Source organism: Nylanderia fulva, unplaced genomic scaffold (assembly GCF_048542155.1).
Source record: "Nylanderia fulva isolate GAGA-0341 unplaced genomic scaffold, ASM4854215v1 Scaffold5, whole genome shotgun sequence".
Taxonomy (NCBI): domain Eukaryota; kingdom Metazoa; phylum Arthropoda; class Insecta; order Hymenoptera; family Formicidae; genus Nylanderia; species Nylanderia fulva.
Genome location: NW_028190587.1, coordinates 4572912 through 4593092, shown reverse-complemented (window position 1 = coordinate 4593092; position 20181 = coordinate 4572912). Strand labels below are relative to the sequence as shown.

Sequence of the window (20181 nt, the reverse complement as noted above, 5' to 3'; positions counted from 1 at the left end):
CTCTAAAAATATACCTGAAAATTATATAATAGAAATTTGAATAAAAATTGATCTGATGCATCAATAAAATTATATTACTTTATAATAAAATTTTGATTTTAGAAATAAAATATTAATTATGAATTAATTTATGCTCTCGTAGATAGTTACGCTATCCTAATTTAAACATAGCAACTGAGTTAAATTTCTCAGAGGGATTCAAGGTAGACAATAGCGCGTATTCATGGTGTTCATTTAACGCCATATGCAATCACTGAATTTGTCTCTTGATAGACGTATTCGATGTTATCATCGTTCTTAATAGTCACTGTATTTAAGGCTAAATACCGAGATAATAGGATGAGAATACGCAGCCAAACATTCACCCTAGAATGGTAGCTCTCGTTTTATTCTTCTCTCTCCCTTTCTGTTCCCTTTAGTCAAGAACCAACCCCTGCCCACCCTCGCGAATGAGCAGGCGCACGACGTTCACCACGCAGGAATCAATAGGAGTTGCGTCCCGTTCGCACGGCGTCGAAGCAACGTCGGCGACCAACGTCAGCGACATCTTCTCACCCCGTACGTTTCCTGGGGGTCGACGAGCAGCTCTCCTTCAGGCCGCTACGGCCGCCCTCGGAACCGACCCCTGCCTTGTATTTTGCTCACCCTGCGAAAGCGACGATGGCTGACAGCGAATTCGAGGAGTTCCGGCACTACTTCGAGAGGCTGCCCCAACATCTGAAGGCCCCGCTTTCCAACTACACGTGAGTACGCACCCTCGCGACAAATTTGCCTTCGTAACAGATGACACGACGCGACGATACGATAAGAACCTTCGACAGTAACATCGTTTGCGAAAGGCGGTGGCCTGAAATTAAAGAAAGCAGCTACATAATTTAGAGAAGGGAGAGATATAGGAAAGTGTGATGTAGGAATTTACATTAGAAGTTGGAGTAAAATGATGATATATCGCAGGTCATATTACATTGTTGCTAAGTAAAAATATATACAGGGCGATAATATGTATAGGTTGATAGATAATGGACCACGTTGATGAGATCGAAAGTTGAACACGCGCAGATGTGTGGTTGATATATAAAAAAATATTAATAATATGGCCTTGTCTAGATATTTATGAAATTGGCGAAGCTAAAAGTAAATAATTGGATAAAAATTAATATTATGATATTTAAGAAACTATTGTCTATTCTTATGGTCATAATGTTTTAGAATATATAAATAACTATAGAATATATATATATATATATATATATGCTGCCTTTTGAATTATTCCGACACTATATATACAGAATATTGACTCCCATATAAAAAGAATTATATATTTATAGATAATGGAATAATAAATAATTTTTATAGAATATAAATGAAAAAAACAGTGAGCACAATCTCATTGTTTTATTTCAATGATTTTCATTTCAACTCTTTTGCAATTTATACTTATTAATTTATTTACACTCTGCACTTTGATAAATAAGATTGATAACCAGAATTGACAATTTAAGAAATTGAGCGCTGCGTCATTTTAGTAGGAGTTATGATGACGCACTGATTGCGTTAGCAGTTTAATAGTTAAAACAATACTCTTTAGTAAAATTATCTTTGTATTTTCGTAAAAAATTTCTGTTTAAGAATATCTAAATATAGCTATAATTTATCACGTATAAATTCGAATATTTTTGGACAAATTGTGATATCTATAGATGTATAGAATTAAGAATAAGAAAGTAAAGTTACACACACACACACATATATATACAGGCATACATTATGATCTAACTGTTTGACATTTTTATTCGAAACAAAGACAAATTATTACGACACTGTGCATAGTATAATAAAACAGAAAAAGTATAAAGATATGTCTAAAGTCTAACAAATGTGTCACAAGGGAGCTCAAGATAGCTGTAAAATCGTAGTTCAAAATCGCTGAAAGACTCGATACATGACTAAAATGTCACGAAAAAACAGTCAAGTCGTATCGACAGCATATCTTTAAAATTATTGATCCTGTAGTATAAGTGATACGAGGATACAAGCGCATGTAACTGCAACGCAACGCGCATACGGAGACAACTTTGGTGATCTACGGCTTTCATTGTGACATATACATATATACATATTGCCTTTATTGTCGCAAATAACCGATGATTTTATTTTCAGAGGAATTCTATGATCTATTGTCAATTTGTGTAATGTGTATGTGCGTGCGTGTGTGTGTCTGTGACGTACAATTTAATTATATAATTTTGCATAGAGCAATTGCCTTCGTAATCGTATGGCAAATGTAAAGTTCGTGTGTAATCATGTATTGATTGTTGATGGCATTAAGGACAAGATTAAGTGAATAAAGATAATTTATAAATCGTCACAAATTTTCTCGATTTTTTGAATAAAGGACATGGATTTTTTGAAATTCGTTAGCAGACACATTTAATTGATTTTTCATTATATATGTCACATTTACGAATCATGTTTTTATTATAAATTTAAATGTATATGCATATTTTACGATTTTACTGTCAGGCTCGTACATGATGTGATGATCGATGATTCGCCAACGTCTTCGCAAGGAAGCGACGGAGACGTTGGTAGATCCTGTGATGTCGTTACCGGCGACTCCGAGGATGAGGAAGTCGTCGTCATCCATCGACATGATGACCAAAGCGGGCATACTACCCCTGATGACAGCGAGGAGTTGGACCACCACTGTTCGATCATAGCTGATAGCGATTTTAGGTTGGTAACATCGTAAGTGTTTACTTATTATTTATATATTAAATTCTATATTTTATTTATTTATTTGTATCGCATTTTTCTTTGATGTAGAAATTTTATACAATTGATATATCAATGCAATATGTCAATAATACATTAGATAAAACTTGCAATGCTTCAATTATGCATGTTCTTTGACAAAGAATATAAAAATTCAGGAAACAAGAAAATATTATTTTTATTTATAGCAATTTAATGGTAAAATAGCAATATTGGAAATAAAAGAGTAATTATAGATTTATTGCGTAATGGAGAACAATATTTATTATTCGCAATCTTTGAATTTTTTTACATACTTTGAATTATAACATATGCAAAATAAATTTCTTTTGCCAAATATTTTATAATTTTAATAAGCAGTTAAAATTGCGTTGTAATTGTTGTAATTTATGTCGCATCCAAAAGTAATTACATTTTAATATATCTATATATACATACATATAATATCATCCACTCATATACATACAATGACGTACATCATCACATTTACCACAACATCGCAATATAAAAACTCTGATCTTGTTAAAAATAACTCTAGCCTCCGGAAATATTCTCCGGGAGAGTTCGCGACGCATGCAGCGACGCTCATAATTATTAATTAATTGTCATCGTAGTTGGGAAATATAATGTGGACAGTAATCGAGATGTACACTACTATGCAGCATTTTCGATATTTTCCGAGTATTTCAAATATGCGTGAATTTTTGCATCTTCTTTATTTATATTTCTGCAATATTAAATATTTTCAATTTAACATATTCCACGTTACAACGCAATTATCGAAATAATTTTAATTTTACATAATATTACTCTGAAAATATTAAATACTCCATTGCGTTTTTCTTTGACTATTAAAATACAATACATATTGTTGCATGGAAAGAAAATCTACATATAACATATATGCATAATTTTTAGATAATCGTTGCAATTATATAATTTTCCTAGCAATTTTATTAGTAAAAATGTATTATTAATCTTTTTCACAATTTTATTATACATACTTATATGTAAGATAATGACAATATAATACGATGCTATATAATACATTGCAATAAATATTTACTCTATAAGTAAACACGCACAAAAATAATTTGTAAAAAAGATTCATACGTTTATCTTATTGCTAATTGTTTTAATTTGATTATTAAAATTTGAAAAGATTAAAAAATTTATTACTTACATAATGCATATAACAATCTTTTATGATGGGAATTCTCTTTTTTAACTCTTGATTGATTTCAAGCATGTTATGCAACGATATAAATTTTTCTTTCAGCAGTCAAGAACGAATTTTTTTATTCGTATATTTTCTAAAGAATTAAAATAGAATAGGCAGCATGGGAATGATAGTGTAGCTCACTGTACAACTATCCTTGAATGACATTAGCCTGTTCGGTGGACTGAGCAGCAGGGGTCGATCAGTAGGCGGTGGTGGACCAGGACCGGGCGGGGGTGGTTCTGCTGTATCCGGCAACGGTGGTCGGGATAGTGTCGTCAGCGATGTCGGCGACTCGTGTTCCAGTTTGAGCTCCTGGCCTACGCCGGAGCACGTGCCGTCGAATCGACCCGGAAGCGGAGGTACAGAGCGCAGACGTCGAAGATTGCCGGAAATTCCGAAAAATAAGAAATGTAAGAGAAACATACCATAATAGATAACAAATAGATAACTCGTTTGATTATGATAAAATAACGAAAAAAATAATGTTTCTCCAATCTTACATTTTTCATTAAAACTATTGGAAGAAGATTCCGTATGAGATAATTATTAATTTAATAACGATTAACATATCAACAAAATCTTTTGCGAAGAAAAAGTCTACTAGAAATTCTTCAGCTTTATATCGTCAAATTATTGTAAATAATCAGAATTTTTCAAATAACTTATAATGAATAGAATGAATAAAATTAGATGTCTTTTGGTACTGATTGCATAATAATATCACTTTTATGATTGGTAAAGCGAGATAAAAGATAATTATTTTATAATTTAGATATTTTATAAAATTATATTTATTATTTTTGTACTTTGTTGCAATATTGCTTGAGTTCTTCACAAACTTCCACTCGGTGTTGCTTTTGCGCATCGGTCAACACTCTGGGCACAAGTTTTGCGCAAATCTTCCGCATGGCCAAGTCTTCCGATACAATCTCGTGAACAATCGTTTTCGGCAAGTTCAATAATTCCGACATTAAGCGAACATTCATTCGACGGTCTGAATTCAATAATTGGCGCACACGAGTCACATTGTCGTCCGTTCGCGATGTTGACGGGCGTCCTGCGCGGGCCTCGTCGGCGACCTCCTTCCGACCTTCTCTAAACATCTTGTGCCATCTGTTTGACTGCGATTTGGAAAGGCAATCGTCCCCGAAAACTTTCTTGAGCATTTCAAAAGTTTCCAGCGGCGTCTTGTCCAGCTTCACGCAAAACTTTATCGCATAGCGTTGCTCTATCGTTCTCTCCATCACAAGTTCGACGCGACCACTAAGCAGAGGTTCACAGAATAAGCCGTCCTAACCCTCCAAGCGCATGGAAACAATATACTTTTATTACAATACAGTATAACTACTCATAATATCTTTATAGTATATCTATAGTATCAAATAGATGTACAGCATCCAATAGTTATTAGCTGTATTATTTTTCGTCACCATGTTACACGTTTATTTGTATTAATGAAACCAAAAACCAACCGCCAGTGTCAGCCACAATAAAAAGAAATCTAATCCATTTGTATATCAGAAGTTCTATAAGAAGCACATTGTAAAACAGTATTTTCCATACGCAACTGATGAATCTTATACGTTCAAATGCATTTATTTAAAAATTATTTCGCAAATGTGAAGAAAATATTTAAATTTTAGTGCATTTCATATTTTTGATATGTGCAAAAATTCAGTGATAAAAAATTTCAAAAGTAGATGCAACAGAAAAAATTAGGAAAATTAATAGTTATTCTTTTTCTATTTTCACAGTATATAAGAAAGGTATTTTAACATATATGGATTATTTTTAGGAAAAATTCTGAAATTAAAATGTCTGTGAATATGAGATTAAATTTATATTACAAAGATCATTAATTCGGCAGTATAATTTAATTGGTCAATTATTACGTTAATTATTTATTTTAATTAAATTAAAATTTAAAGAATTTTTCAAATTTATAATTTTTATTTTTTGTTATCTTCTATCCATTGAAATTTTTATTTTTTATTATCTAAAAAATGTAAATGTTGTCATTGAAGATCAATAAATTAATCACTAATTTTTGCTGAAATTTTGCCACTGCTTTAATCAATGATATTTTCAGTTTAAGGGAGTAAAGTTTCAAATAAAAAAGCCTCAAATAAAGTGCCTCGTTTTTCAGCTATGCCCATGTGCCAGACGTCTATGCAGACGTCAACTTCTCTGGCAGATGAACTAAATGCTGCCACCGGCTCAACATCGGCCCGGCCTCATCTTATCCTGAGAAAATGTCATCCCAGACTTCGCCACGAAGACAGTTCTCCTGACAGTGAGAGAATGGCCACCGACAGTGGTCATTCCACCGCTCACTCACCTGAAAACGGACCCAAAAGCGTATCTCCCATACCTTGCAATACCTTGCAAAACACGGATTCGGTATCACCTAGTAGTACCCCAGGTAACTATAATTTTCATCGAAGGATTATTAATTTTTGTCTTCATACTAATTTTAAATTTCTCAAATTATTTCAGTGATTATAACAAATAAGTAAATATCTATATCACATAACTATAGTAAAATATACATTATTTCTTTTAAAAAATACGGAATGTTAGAATTCATACAAAAAGTTACAAATAAAAATATCTTATAATAAATATATACCCAAATGCTAAAAATGATTTTAAAGGCATTTAATTTTTTAAATTTATAATTTTGCACATAATTTTAGAAATAATGTAAAATAATATTTCAATTAATCATATAAATAATTAAAATAATTTCGTAATGGATATATTTTGTTATTTTTAATTATTTATTAAGATTTTTATTTCTACAAATATGTTCTATATATATTAATGCAAAATTTATCTCTATCTGTGGATATATGTGTGAAGAATAAGACTTTATTTTTATCTTTATTTGAATCTTTAAATTTGCATTAATCTTTAATAGACAACTTTGCAATTAAATTTAAGCTGCAATTTTTTTAATAGAAATAAAATTATTTTAAAAAATTTTATACGAACAAATAATTTGAGATTTCTGATGATTTTATGTCTTCTTAAATTTTCTGCGAGAAATTGCAAGTCTGTAGATTCTGTTGTTTTAGTTCGGTAAAGTTTTGAAAGTCAAGAGGAATTATTGTTCATGTTATACATTGCTTTTGAACGGATCAGAATAACTAGGATAAATCAATACCAGTTTGCTTTTTCATTTCCAAGGAAGCGGAGGCGTACCGTTCACCCAACTAGAACTGCTCGAAGCAACGCATCGAGGCCTGCACAAGTTCATACCGCGGCATCACGATGAAATTGATCTTGAAATCGGAGATCCTATATACGTGCAAAAGGAGGCTGATGACCTATGGTGCGAAGGTGCGTAAAAATATCAATTTTGTATCATCCAAGGTATCGAAACTCAATAATAATCTCTCTTTTTATTTATTTCATTTAATCAAATTAATTCCTTTAAACTTCAAACGATGATGATAAATCATTAAACAAATATTCAGAATATGTAAATAAAATCCTAATCGTTCGCCATTCTTTGTATAATTTTTTAATTTAAATATCATCAATTATCAAACGAGTTTAATAGATGTGTGACACAGTAAGAAAAATAATATTAATGTTATACTCAGATTCACACTATTGATAGAATATATTCTTCTGTTCTTCGTATATTATAGGAGTAAATTTGAGGACAGGCCGACAAGGTATCTTTCCATCGGCTTATGCGGTTGACATGGACTACAGTGACTTCGATCCCACCGCACCCAAAGTGAAGAGAGAAAGATATCTTCTGGGTTACCTAGGCTCGGTAGAGACCCTGGCGCACAAGGGTACAGGGGTGGTTTGCCAGGCTGTACGGAGGATCTTACGCAACTCCTTGCAAGATCCACCTATCTCGCAAAGCTGCATCTTGGAAGTATCCGATCAAGGTCTTCGAATGGTCGATAGAAGTAAACCAAGAGTAAGTAATTTCTTGCGATCGAAATTTATTTGTGTATATATGATTTGTGCGAACTGTTAATTTATTTTAATCTTGAGCAAAAATCGTTCATTTTATTAAACTTATATATCATAAAGCTCTTATCTTATCTAAAAAGAATTTATATTAAACAAATTGTAATATATAAATAATTGAAAGAAAATCAGAAAAATTCTAATTGTCGAATATGACTTTGCAGAAAAGTCAAGGTCCTTGTCACGACTATTTCTACTCCCTGAAGAATGTGTCATTCTGTGCGTTTCACCCTCGCGATCATCGCTACCTCGGCTTCATCACAAAGCATCCTACTCTGCAGAGGTTTGCTTGCCACGTGTTCATTGGTCAGGAATCCACGAGACCAGTCGCCGAAGCTGTCGGGTGAGTTATTCTTTATATAATTTTATTATTTTATCACAGAGAAAATTTTTGATCGCATGACATTCTGCATAGATTTGTTAATCTTTAAACTTTTTAATTTATTTAAAATTGATTTTTTTTATTATTATTAATAATATTTATATATTTATCTATATTAATGCGCTTTAGATACTATTGTATCATATTTTTAAAAAATCATTATATATATAATTAAAAATTTGATAACATGCATATGTGTTTGAGGATTTTAAATCTTACAAATATTTTAAAAAATAAAAAAGAACCTCGCGTTTTGCGATGATGCATTGTTCACGAGCGATAACTCGAGTTTTTTTTTCTTTCAGACGCGCTTTTCATCGGTTCTACACAAAATTCATCGAGACTGCTTTCCCAATAGAGGACATCTACATTGAATAAATTGCTCTCGGCCTGATATATAACGCGCGGCTGCAGAGAAAATGATAAATCTCACACACACTTCCCTCTTGTCCCATGTACATATCGTCCGCTAATTGTAGATATAAAAATAATAAACGCGAATCAAACACCCAATTTATACATATATTGAATATATGTATATCTATGTGTACTAAGCGTTTTTGAGAAGCGTCGACGGGTTCAATTTTCCATAATAGCATATTCTGTTCTTAAACAATTATACTTTTGTGATTTTAATTTGCTTTGTGTACTGCGCTGAAGAAGATCCAAAAAATTGGGTCGAAACGTTCGCTTTTTTATTTGTATTAACTTTCGAGTTTATTTTTATAATTTTATATTAATTTAAACTTTATTGTTTCTATCAGTATATATTGATTAAATGTAATAAATTAGTTTTTATAACCGTAATATTACTTCTGCTCTTATTAGCCTTTTATATGTGTAATACTTTATTTGAATTAAAGAGCATTTAATTAGTATATTGTTTAAACAATTATATTTTTTATTTCATGCATACGCGATTCAATATGGTTCTACGTATATGTAAAAAAGCGGAAAGAAATGACTTTTGAACAATACTGATGTCAACAAAATTATTTTGATTTTCTATCATAGACGTGTCGGTTGAAATTAATACTATTTTTATACTGAAAGAATTAAACAATATCTGATTTTTTGCGTTATATCGTAATTGTTGAATGAGACATTACATTACTGTTATTATTTTATGAAATCTTTACGAGCGATTTCTTTCCAAATATAAAATTTTATTGTCGGAACGTTTCTGCTAATAAATTTTGCAATACCGCAAAATGATACAAACTTAAAATTGACTAGTGAAGAGTACGTGTTGACGCTTTAACAATTGATAAAAATTGATCTGTTTTCAATTGCGAAAATTTATTTCTAATATCATGCTTTTACAGTTGAAAGCAGAGCAACTTTTGCAAATCATTTTAATCGTTTAATGTTCCTAAAAACATTTTTGGTGTAAATTCGATTAAAATGTTCTTATTTTCTGCTATATTTATGCCTCAAAAAATCTATATTAAGTTTTAAGATGACAAAAATATTTATATTAATATTGCCATAGATACACACACACATATATATATATTGATACAAAATAGATTTTTTAAAAATCTAAATCGCATTCGAGCGGTTTTGATTATTCAAAAGTAAACATGAAGAAATTAGAAATTGTTTAATTTTAGATTGAAAAAGCAGTTTTGGCAATTATAGACAATTAAATATATCACGACCCAATGTAATAGTCGCGTCATGCCTGAAAAAAAAACAAGTTCGTTAAGGATTCCTTCATAAGCAAAAATTTGATAATTAATAGCTAGAATGCGGATTCCTAAAACCCCAATCCTATATACGACCAAGTTAATATAATTTATTTAGTGATGTATAGAAAAAGGGAACGACAATAGAGCGTTGGATTATTCCGAGTTTAGCGAAAAGAAAATCGTAACAGAAATTGGACGATTTAAGAAAAAATGATACTTAACTCTTTTGGCGTGTATCGGATGTGCTTTTTGCTGATGGCAGTCTTTATCGTAGCAACGAACAATCGTTTAAAACAATCTCCAATTGTATTGTTCTTATTATTGTTAGAGGGCGGCGATCAAATGTGTATATGTGCGCGCTGTTATTAGAATCTCATATATTTTTCTATCTTTCTTTGCGACAGAATTACCGATTATAAAAAGTTTCGTTGTTATTGATGATAAGGCATACAAAGTTTATATTCTTAAATCTCTTCCGATTTCTTCCGACTCTGTGAAAGACGACACTATCGAAACGCACATTGGCCTCTATGTATTTAAAATATTATATAGCGCTGCATTGCAACATTTTTGCTGACTACTTATATATACAATATGAACTAAATTAAAAATATCGTTTCGTTACGGATAATGTGAGAGATAATAAAAGAAATAGAAATGAAAAGTAAAATTACTTGTGCGTGCAATCGACATATATATAAATAGTATTATTATCAATTGATACTTATCGATCTGTCTTTATTCAGTTTGTTTTATACTCCCTTTATCAGTGCATATGCAAAGTGCGCGTATATAGTGTCTCATAATCAGTCGGATAAATTGTTGATCTTGAACTTTTAATATTAAGATGCAGTTAGTAATCGATTCAATCGAAAACACAAAAATTGTATTTACAAATCGTTTTTAAATTATCGCAAATGATGCGACCACTTCTGCGGTTTAATTTAAAATGCGCATGAAGTAAAACAAGATATATTGACAAGAAATTCTTTGAGAAATTTGTTTTTATTCGCAAATATCTAGTTATTTAAAAAAAAAACTCGTAGATTCAATGTCATGATACTTCATATCGTTGATATGATATTTCGGTGCTAGAGAGGATTAAAATCGCAATGAATATTTGTACGGTAAAGGAAATCTCGCGATTTCGTAATTGCAACTTTCTGGAGAATCTTATTGATTTATAGATATCTCTTCTCGACAATACAAATTCTGCGCGTTGTTTTATTTAAGAATTAGTGCATGTTAGTTAAGTATATGATTCTTATACACGACAACAAGCACAGACACGTTCAATATAACACGCTTCAATTATACGGCATATTGAATAAAAATTGAGAGACATAAATTACGATGATTAATCATTTTAGGAGACTCTCATCTGGTATGCAAAATGTTTATATACGTGCCTTTGATTGGGATCGCCTCGAAATGCCGTGCCTTTTTGATTATTTTCTCATACAAACTAATATATCATTATCGCGTAGAAATTTATTATTCTGACAATATAATAACTCCTCTCAAATCTTTTCCAGACACATTATCGATAATAAGGGTGCGTGATACAAAGCGTTTTCTCATTGAATTATATAATATATTATATCTATCATCTTCTCGCCTCATTAAACAATTAGATAGCAATAACATAAACATTTAGAAATTTTGATCGACTAATTTTTTATTCTTCTTATCGTAAATAGAAGTTTAAATCAATCGAAGAAGTCATCTCGACAATTGTACGACTTGTATCTGATATGACAAGGTCTTTACAATTTTATGTTTGTGAACCGATCGGTTTTGCAATTATTTTACGAGTCTGTTAATTTAATAAAAAAACATCTGACATTAATATTTTTGAAATGCAGTATACTTTTTTTTCAGCACCAGATATAGATTGTAAGCGAAGATAAAAAGAGGTCAAATATAAATCAAACAATAAAAAATCGACACGCTTCCACAATATTCATATAATTTCTACATATATATTTCTTCCAGAGGCAGTATTATTTACAAAAATGTTCCACCTTCTACGAAGTCTTAATAATTCAGTCTTGACACAATAACTATACATGTACATAATCCTCCCCCAACATATTATATTTCTTTATTGGTTACAATTACATATTTTTTCTTTTTCTGCATGTTCTTTTTGTATGCTTGCATATCTTTTTCGCTATAATTTAATATTATTTAGTAACAGTTAGCCGAATTCATGCAAGCTATACATTGAGTCATTAATTTGTGTCGCTCCTCGAAGCGAAATATTTATCTGATTAAAAAAATGGTCTTTTATATTTACAAATTTGTTTTGCCAAGTTTTATCATGCTCTGCGCTTAATAATTCCTGCGCCAAATGAACATCAGCACTCTCTTAAGCAACTTGACTGTAAACATTTTTATAAATCTCTGCACGATTTCTCTGACCATTCATAATGTATTTGTGTCTCCATTGATCATTATCTTAGAATTTCTTGGTAAGGAAATCATCCACCTCCGAATATAAAATAAGAAAAAAAACAAGTTACTTTAGTTTTTTTATTATTTTGATAATTATTACGATTCATTCTCTACACGGAGAGAATTTTCTCTTAGAATTTACCAAGAAAATCATGGTAATCGATACGGTGTTGGAAGAATTTTATAATTTCTCTGATTAATATTTTTTACAATAAAAAATACTAATATGTACATAGTAAATTTTACTATGTACATAGTAAAATTAATCGAGTATATTTCATATCTTATTGTGGTAAATATTAATCAGTACACCTCTTAAAAAATTCTTCCAATACCATATTGTCCCACAATTACCATGCTTTTCAGGGTAAATTCTAAGAAAAAATTTTCTCTGTGGAGAAATCAATTCTGAATATATTAAGATATTCTCGGCTTGTATCGACAATATATTAAAATATAAAATAAAAGAATATGTATATATATAACTATAATTGCATTATGTTGTATCATGAGCACGATATATTAATTAAGCTTATTGAAAGCATATGTTATTAAGAAATCGGAAAATTATTTTTTCCGATTTTACAAACTGTTAGGTTTAAATTTTTTCTAGAATATTACTTCGGTTCATACATGTATGTATTTAAAAGTTCTAAACTGAAAAATAGTCACAAATTCACTTGTAATTTTGAAAAGTGTATATACACACATACAAGTCATATATATAATATATGACTTGTTAATATATGTGTGTATGCGTGTTTGTAAAAATATTAGTGTAGCCGAAGCATGTAAAAAATGAAAAATTAGATGCAAGATAAAAATGAGAAAAATATAATAAAATAATTTGTGGCGGTGGATTTCCTACCAAAATCGCGATCGCGATAAATTTTATATCGATGTCGCGGAACGCGAATTACATTCGGGGTTTCTTAACAATTATCGGAATTTACATAGCGCTTAACAGATAGAGAAAAACACTGAGATGACACATTAGAAAATTTTCTATAAACAATTTCGCTCGTACAATTATCGGCCGGCTGAGACTCGTTCAAAATAATAATTCACGTATCCGTATATGGATCGTTTTGTTCGACGTTTAAAATTAATGAGAATATTTATAATATGTATAAGCAAATTGTGGGAGAGGTAAGTATAAATTATTTATTTTTTAATCTTATTTTATTTTAAATAAAAACGCTAGTTCTTTATTATATGCGCGTAATGTTCAACGAACCATATACGTAATCGTGAGAATTTACAATTAGTCGTCTCATCAGTACTTAGTACAAATAATTATCTGGAAATTCAGAATACAAGAAAATTAAATTAAATTTTGCAATCAGGTGTGTGATCGAAGCTTACCTGTCATATTTCTGCACACATATCCTGCTTCGATAAGAGCTTTAAAAGCTTCGCCGTAAACTAATACAAATAAAGGAGGTAGAAAAACGCGTTTGACTCTCGATGTAACGTAATAACATTGTCAGAAAACGTTATGAGAAGACTTTCGCGTTCCAAAAATCTTTGAAATTTTTTCAGAATCAATAACTTGGATTATATACAATTGATACAACTTGAGCTTACGAAAATTCAAAGAGCACCGAAACGCGCCACATTTTACGTTTAATATATGCATAGAGATGATGTACAAGAAGAAGGGGTACACAACCACACTTAATCGCCTTTGTTTTTTTTATAGAAAGAAATCGAAAAGCCTTATATGTGCAAGTATCAGCAGAGTATAAAATATAATAACGCAGTAGATATTTACAACGGTATATATAAAGTTAAACTTTATCTTATAGCATATATAATAAACTGTAGAGCCGTCTGTCTGTGCTGCATTGGTATCCGCTCATTTCCAATATTTCGTATAGTCATTCATTATGTAAAAAGATACATAAAGAAAGGCTCTTAGTTAATTTTAGATAAAGAAGTTTAGAGGAGTAATCTCTTCATCTTTTTTAATTTCATGCTACAAGAATATCGTTTAATATACGCAACTGTAATCAATCACAGACAAATTTTTAATTTCTATCAAGTTATATTAAATAAAATTGTGCAGATATAATTCATCCACTTTGATAACAAAATTTAGGTATCTCTATTCCGTTTCGTGACAACAAATGAAATCTTATATGGCTAGCATAACAATGCAATGTACAAATTGTAGTAACGCTTTTTTTGGTTGTTCCTTGTTGTAATTTATCATCAATAATGTAAAATTGCGCATATTTTTGAAAAATTAACGATTCGATTCTTCACATGATGACAATTGCTTTTGAATTTATTTCTCTCGCAAATAATACCGGACAGAAATATCATGAATAAAGAAAGGATTAAAAGCTGATATTGAAAAAAATCTCTATCGCGCTGTCACACACATTTCCTCTATCGTTATTACTTTTCTGCGTATATTCTGTGATATTTAAATGTACTACTTTAACTGCTTATTTTATGGATTCCTCAGAAACCAAAGTGAACAACTCTCCACTTATTGTAAATTTTAAATTTTTATTTCATAATATCCTGGAGCACACATGATTTAAAAAAAAGTAGCCTGGTACTCTAAAATAAAATTTTCACAAAGAAGAGTTGATCAGTTTGACTTGAAATATGATCAAGACTCGACAACCTCGGCAACCAAGCTGACGTATACTATATCCAAAATTACAAAACATATTAATACAAGTCATCACCGGCATGACTGATGACAGTACGAAGAGATAGAGATAGATATAAAGATAGAGAGATAGAGATAGAGAGATAGAGAGAGAGAGAGAGAGAGAGAGAGAGAATGAGGTACACCGAACACAGACAGTTTAGACTTGTTCTTTGTACTATAAGATCACGAGGAAAGTTGGGCATCAAGTGGGACAAGTTTTATAAGTACGACTGGATGCCCGCTTTTACTCGCGATCATCGATTATGCGACATGAGTGTTTCATATATATTATACATAGAAGTCAATAATTAGATAACCCCTTATTTCAGCAGCGGACTTCCGCATAAAAAGAAAAACATATATTTTTATCATTGATGCGCGTGATCGACACACGTGAGGACAGTCAAGCTTTTTCATCGATAACTGACAACAAGAAATGGACTACCTTGAACATCACAATTCCAACACATTGCACTTATGTAACAATCGTATTTATATAGAGGCCTTTATTACCTGATAATCTTGACTTCCTCACTCGACATCAATGTAACATTAAAAACATTTTATATAGTAAATATAATATGTATATACATATATGTATATGTATATATGTATATTTGTATGTATGCATATATGCATATATATGTATGTGCCTATACGTCGTTATATTATAGCTTTTTTTACAAGTTGCAATGAAATTCCAAGTTTTACAGACGATAGACGTACAATAACAGAAACGCAGGAGCATGAAAAACTTACATAATATGTATCGTGTTAATCAAAAAATTTGTTTTAATTTTATCTTATTCTAATGTAACAGTTATGTAAAAAAAAGAACAAATTTCTTGATCAACCTAATACTTAAAAAAGAAACAGCACATTATTGCAAATAACAGATATACGTTCTAGATGCTCGATGAATAAGTAGTGTCTGAGAAAGAAAAGGAAAGTACATCATTTAGGACACTGTTAATCGAAGGAACATCGTTCAACATCTTTATTTACAAGATCAGCCTTATGTTATATATCTGTACACGTATATTAGTTTTTTTTTAAGTAAATTGTAGATCTGTTAAGTGCCAGTGCTGAATATGTTCACATAAGTGGACAATTTTTCTCTCTCCCGTTACTCTCTTATATTAATATCATTTACCCTTTAAACATTTTTATGATATACAATATATGGTTATATTCACGCTGACCCGCTGCGTTGTAAGTAGTCGCTTTAAAACACGGTTAATCAATGTGTATTTATATTACTAATTTAATTGACACACATAAGTCAACCATGTAGCTTCCACATCACTATTCGTTATTCATTAATGCGGAGGTCAACTACCAATAAAATAAAAATAGCGTTTATATATGTACACGCGTAGTAACATATTAGATGGATAACAAGGCCAGTGAAACAAGAAAGTTATAAAAAAAAACATGATAGAATTTTGTGTAAAATGTCACTTATATAAATCAATCAAATTATAAATATGTAAGTCTAAATATATTATTTACATTATTGCATTTAATATTTTGTCGTGTTCATATACTGTAAACTTGAAGTATTGAAAAAAATTATCTATTTATTCAATGTATATAATGTAATAAAAAAACATTTAGAAGCATTCTTAGGGTTACCACATTTTAAGAATAGATAATCGGCTATATAATTGTAACAATGTGGGAAGGAATAATCAAGTAAAAGATGAGATCTGTTTTCAATGATTGAATTTATATTTTTATCATCATTTCTTCTAATTCTAACAACACATGATTAGTTCTCAAATGTTATAGAATGTAAATGTGTAGTTCAGGTACATACAGTTGTAAAACCATTGCTCTAAGTAAGATTAATTTAAATCTGGCCTATATAATGTGGCAACCCCGTAAACAAACTCTAAATTTCGTCCTCTTCTACATAAATAGTATGTAATAAAATTTCCATAAGATATGTGATCAATATATCATTTAAAAAATAATTAACAAAATATCATTTGATAAAGTTAACAAATAATTTCTCTTTTCTCGAATTGTTCGTTTTTTGTGTGATATTCATTCACAATTACAAAAAGATAAACAAGTATACTTTAAGCATTATTAATTATTAACACCATTATGTGAGGGGATCCACAATTACAACCAATAAAGTTAACACTAGTTTCGTATCCATCCAATATACATGCGTAATAACATATATATAACCAGAGGTAGTTCAAACTCGATCGGACTTACCGCGAGCGAGTAAATTAGCGCGAGAGCACCGCATGGCGTTAAAATCGAATGTATATACTATATATACAAGTTTACTACCATAAAATTTGAAAACTACCAACTGCGTGTAACACTCGGTCGCTGCAGGAAATCTGCTTGAAAAGCGACTGTTATTTATATAATGAACCGTTCATCGACGGTTTTGCACGATCTTTTGCATGATCGATTAGTGAGCGAAGTGCACGACTTTTTATACAGCAATTCTAAGTCCTTAGTCGCACAGAGTTCAAGAAATGAAAAAAAGAACCATTTATAGACGTCAATCACTTCGACTATTCTCTGTACGAGTTCTTTTTCCTCTCACTTGTTTCTTTTCCATTTTTCATTGAAGAACGTAGGTTGAAGCAGATTGCTTTAGTGATAGATAAATCATCGATATATCTAAGCACATACGTTGCCTTTTCGTGAGCTCAGTAGTTTCACATACAATATATGCATTGATGCACATTTCTGTTCATTGTTTGCATCGATGACTCGGTTATCTAAACATTTTTGCAGTAAATTTGTGTGATATCGGTGATTCACAAAAATAAAGACTTCAGAAACACAATATCAAAATACAAGGAATATTATGCAAATTGCACGTACGTCGATACTTTTGTTTTAATCTTTCACGAAAAGGATGATTTTTAAAGCTTGTTTCTTATTAATTAATACAGTTCCAAGGAGTATTCTATTAAGCTCGTTTTGAACTTCTTTGAAATTGGTTTTCAGCAAAACTCGTGAAATGACTTGGAAAATTATCCTTCGGCATATTTTTTATATTCCAAGATTACCCCTGCTGCTTGGGCATTCACATGTACTTTATGTTCTTGGTCCAAAGCGTCAAGCAGTTGTTTGTTCGTTTTGTGAATAGCCTAGAAAATAATAAGAAATAATTTTGATATTTTTTCATTGATACCTTAATTTTATCAGGTGACATTTTCTCAATCTATGTACCTCTACCTCTTTAAGGGCAGCTTTCATCTGAGCAGCTTTCCTCTGAAGAGTCGGATTTTGTGAATATACATCATTTGAAAACATACAGTCATTTGCCAACATACTAATATCGTATCCTTGCGATGTTATGTTGTTCTTTAATTGATGAAACGTGTGTCTTAACGCGTTATCAATTTGCTGAAAGTGCATTGCATAAATTTAGCACGCCATTCAAAATCTGATCTCTCCAAAAACTATTTTAAATCATCCAGATTTGCATAATAAATTATATGCACGATTGTATACTTACAGGGCTAGGTGTAAGTTGCTGCAGCTTTATTTCATTAAAATGATCTAAAATAATATAAATCAAAATTAATTCGACAAATATACATATATTACAAAAGATATTTATAAATAATTTAAGATCAACTCACTTTCAAACCCTCTTACAGATTCGTTTTGAAAATCTTTAATTATCCTCAGCACGAGCTGCTCTACAAGAGAACAAAAAGAAAAACGTCAAGAATATGCCATTTGAAGAGATGCTAATTAATTTGTAAGTAGTATAATAGTGACTTTGATCGAAGGAAAAAAACAGATTTAATTTAATGCGAGGGATATAATAAATATTCTCAACGCGCCCGCATTTACTGTCGAAGAAAAAGCAAGATTACTTCGTCGCTAAACGAACGCAAGTTACTATTGAAATTTACCTGAATTTGCGTTCCGATCCGAACTTAGGAAAGTTTCGCCGTTCAGATCTTGCAAATTGAACTGTATCTCGTCGGAATTCAACGATGCGATAGGATCTTGTTGATATTCCTTTCCAATCTCGTGTTCGTGGCTCGAATTGGGCGACTCCGCAGTGATTAGCGGTTGCAAATTGGCGTCGTTGTACCTATTGACTACCGAATACTTGTTCTCGGTGGCGAAAATCTCGCAGTTGACATAAGAATCGCGCTGTTGCTCATCGTTAGGATTCGTCGGTACGTACAACGCGTCGTTAGACCTCTTCTTGCTGTGCATCGTCGAAAGATCCTCGTCGCTACAGATTCTCTTCAATGTACACCGATTGTGTGTTTCGATTCCCTGTGAAACGACAGTGCTGTCGCTCGCGCTATCGTCGAAGTATTGCCGCGCCGGTTCTTGCTTTTGTTCGAACATCTCGATCCCGCGTTCCAGTTTGATCTTGCTTTCTTGCAGAGCGTCTGGTGACATTATATTGCGCTGTTCTATCCTCTTCTGCGCGTTCAAACCGTTCGTATTTTGAGACACACTTCGACGATTCGTATTAGGATTGCGATTGCTCGCAAGAATGTTTGATTGTACAGATATATCGGTACTCTGGACGTTATTATGATTACTATGCGCGCCATTCATCAAGTCGAGCATCAGAGGCTTGCTGGACGAGTTGACGCTGTCCGAATCTGATATCGGGCTTTGCTCCGCACTACTGGAATATTTTCCAATCGTATATTCCTCCTTGGGTTCCTGCTTCGGAGTTTGATTGCCCTTGTCTTTGATAACAATGTAATGGTCGATCTTATTGATGCCAACTTTATTCGCTTGCGTAATGGCTGGTGGCATACGAGAAGAGAATATGGCGGCCTTTACATATTGCGTGTGTTGCATCGGCGAGGGTGAGAAACGCTCTTCCGACACGGCCGGTGAAGGCATATCGTTAATCAGCTGGTTGATGGCGTCCTCGAGCTGTAGCGGATCTTCAAGGCATCGTGTATTCGATACTTGGGAGCTCGAATCCTAATATTTAAAACCAAGTCAAACGATCTTTTTAGCTACAAGT

General features: G+C 31.7%; 2 protein-coding genes across 7 annotated transcripts in view; one reads left to right on the top strand and one right to left on the bottom strand.

Moving 5' to 3' along the window:
- The first annotated feature begins 498 nt into the window (after positions 1-498).
- On the top strand, positions 499-11912 carry Aplip1 (JNK-interacting protein Aplip1). 4 transcript variants are annotated; one of them, XM_029316741.2, is made up of 8 exons: positions 499-743; positions 2524-2736; positions 4187-4407; positions 6144-6419; positions 7187-7339; positions 7654-7937; positions 8155-8333; positions 8678-11912. In XM_029316741.2, the coding sequence occupies exons 1-8, from the start codon at positions 661-663 to the stop codon at positions 8748-8750; spliced, it is 1482 nt and encodes a 493-aa protein (XP_029172574.1). In that variant the 5' UTR covers positions 499-660; the 3' UTR covers positions 8751-11912. The 4 variants fall into 4 exon arrangements, with proteins under 4 accessions (XP_029172574.1, XP_029172572.1, XP_029172573.1 ...); XM_029316739.2 differs by having other exon boundaries at positions 4166-4407; XM_029316740.2 differs by having other exon boundaries at positions 2524-2748.
- A 103-nt stretch (positions 11913-12015) lies between these two features.
- Positions 12016-20181, bottom strand: part of LOC114941589 (uncharacterized) — an 86430-nt gene continuing 78264 nt past the window's right edge. For 2 of the 3 annotated variants that reach the window (XM_029316599.2, XM_029316601.2), the window contains 5 exons: positions 19091-20138; positions 18812-18871; positions 18685-18728; positions 18396-18572; positions 12016-18313 (listed from right to left, as the gene is read on the bottom strand). In XM_029316599.2, the coding sequence (XP_029172432.1) occupies positions 18197-18313; positions 18396-18572; positions 18685-18728; positions 18812-18871; positions 19091-20138 (1446 nt within the window). In that variant the 3' untranslated portion in view covers positions 12016-18196. The remainder of the gene's footprint in view (positions 18314-18395; positions 18573-18684; positions 18729-18811; positions 18872-19090; positions 20139-20181) is intronic. The other variant, XM_085487051.1, reaches the window with a different exon arrangement.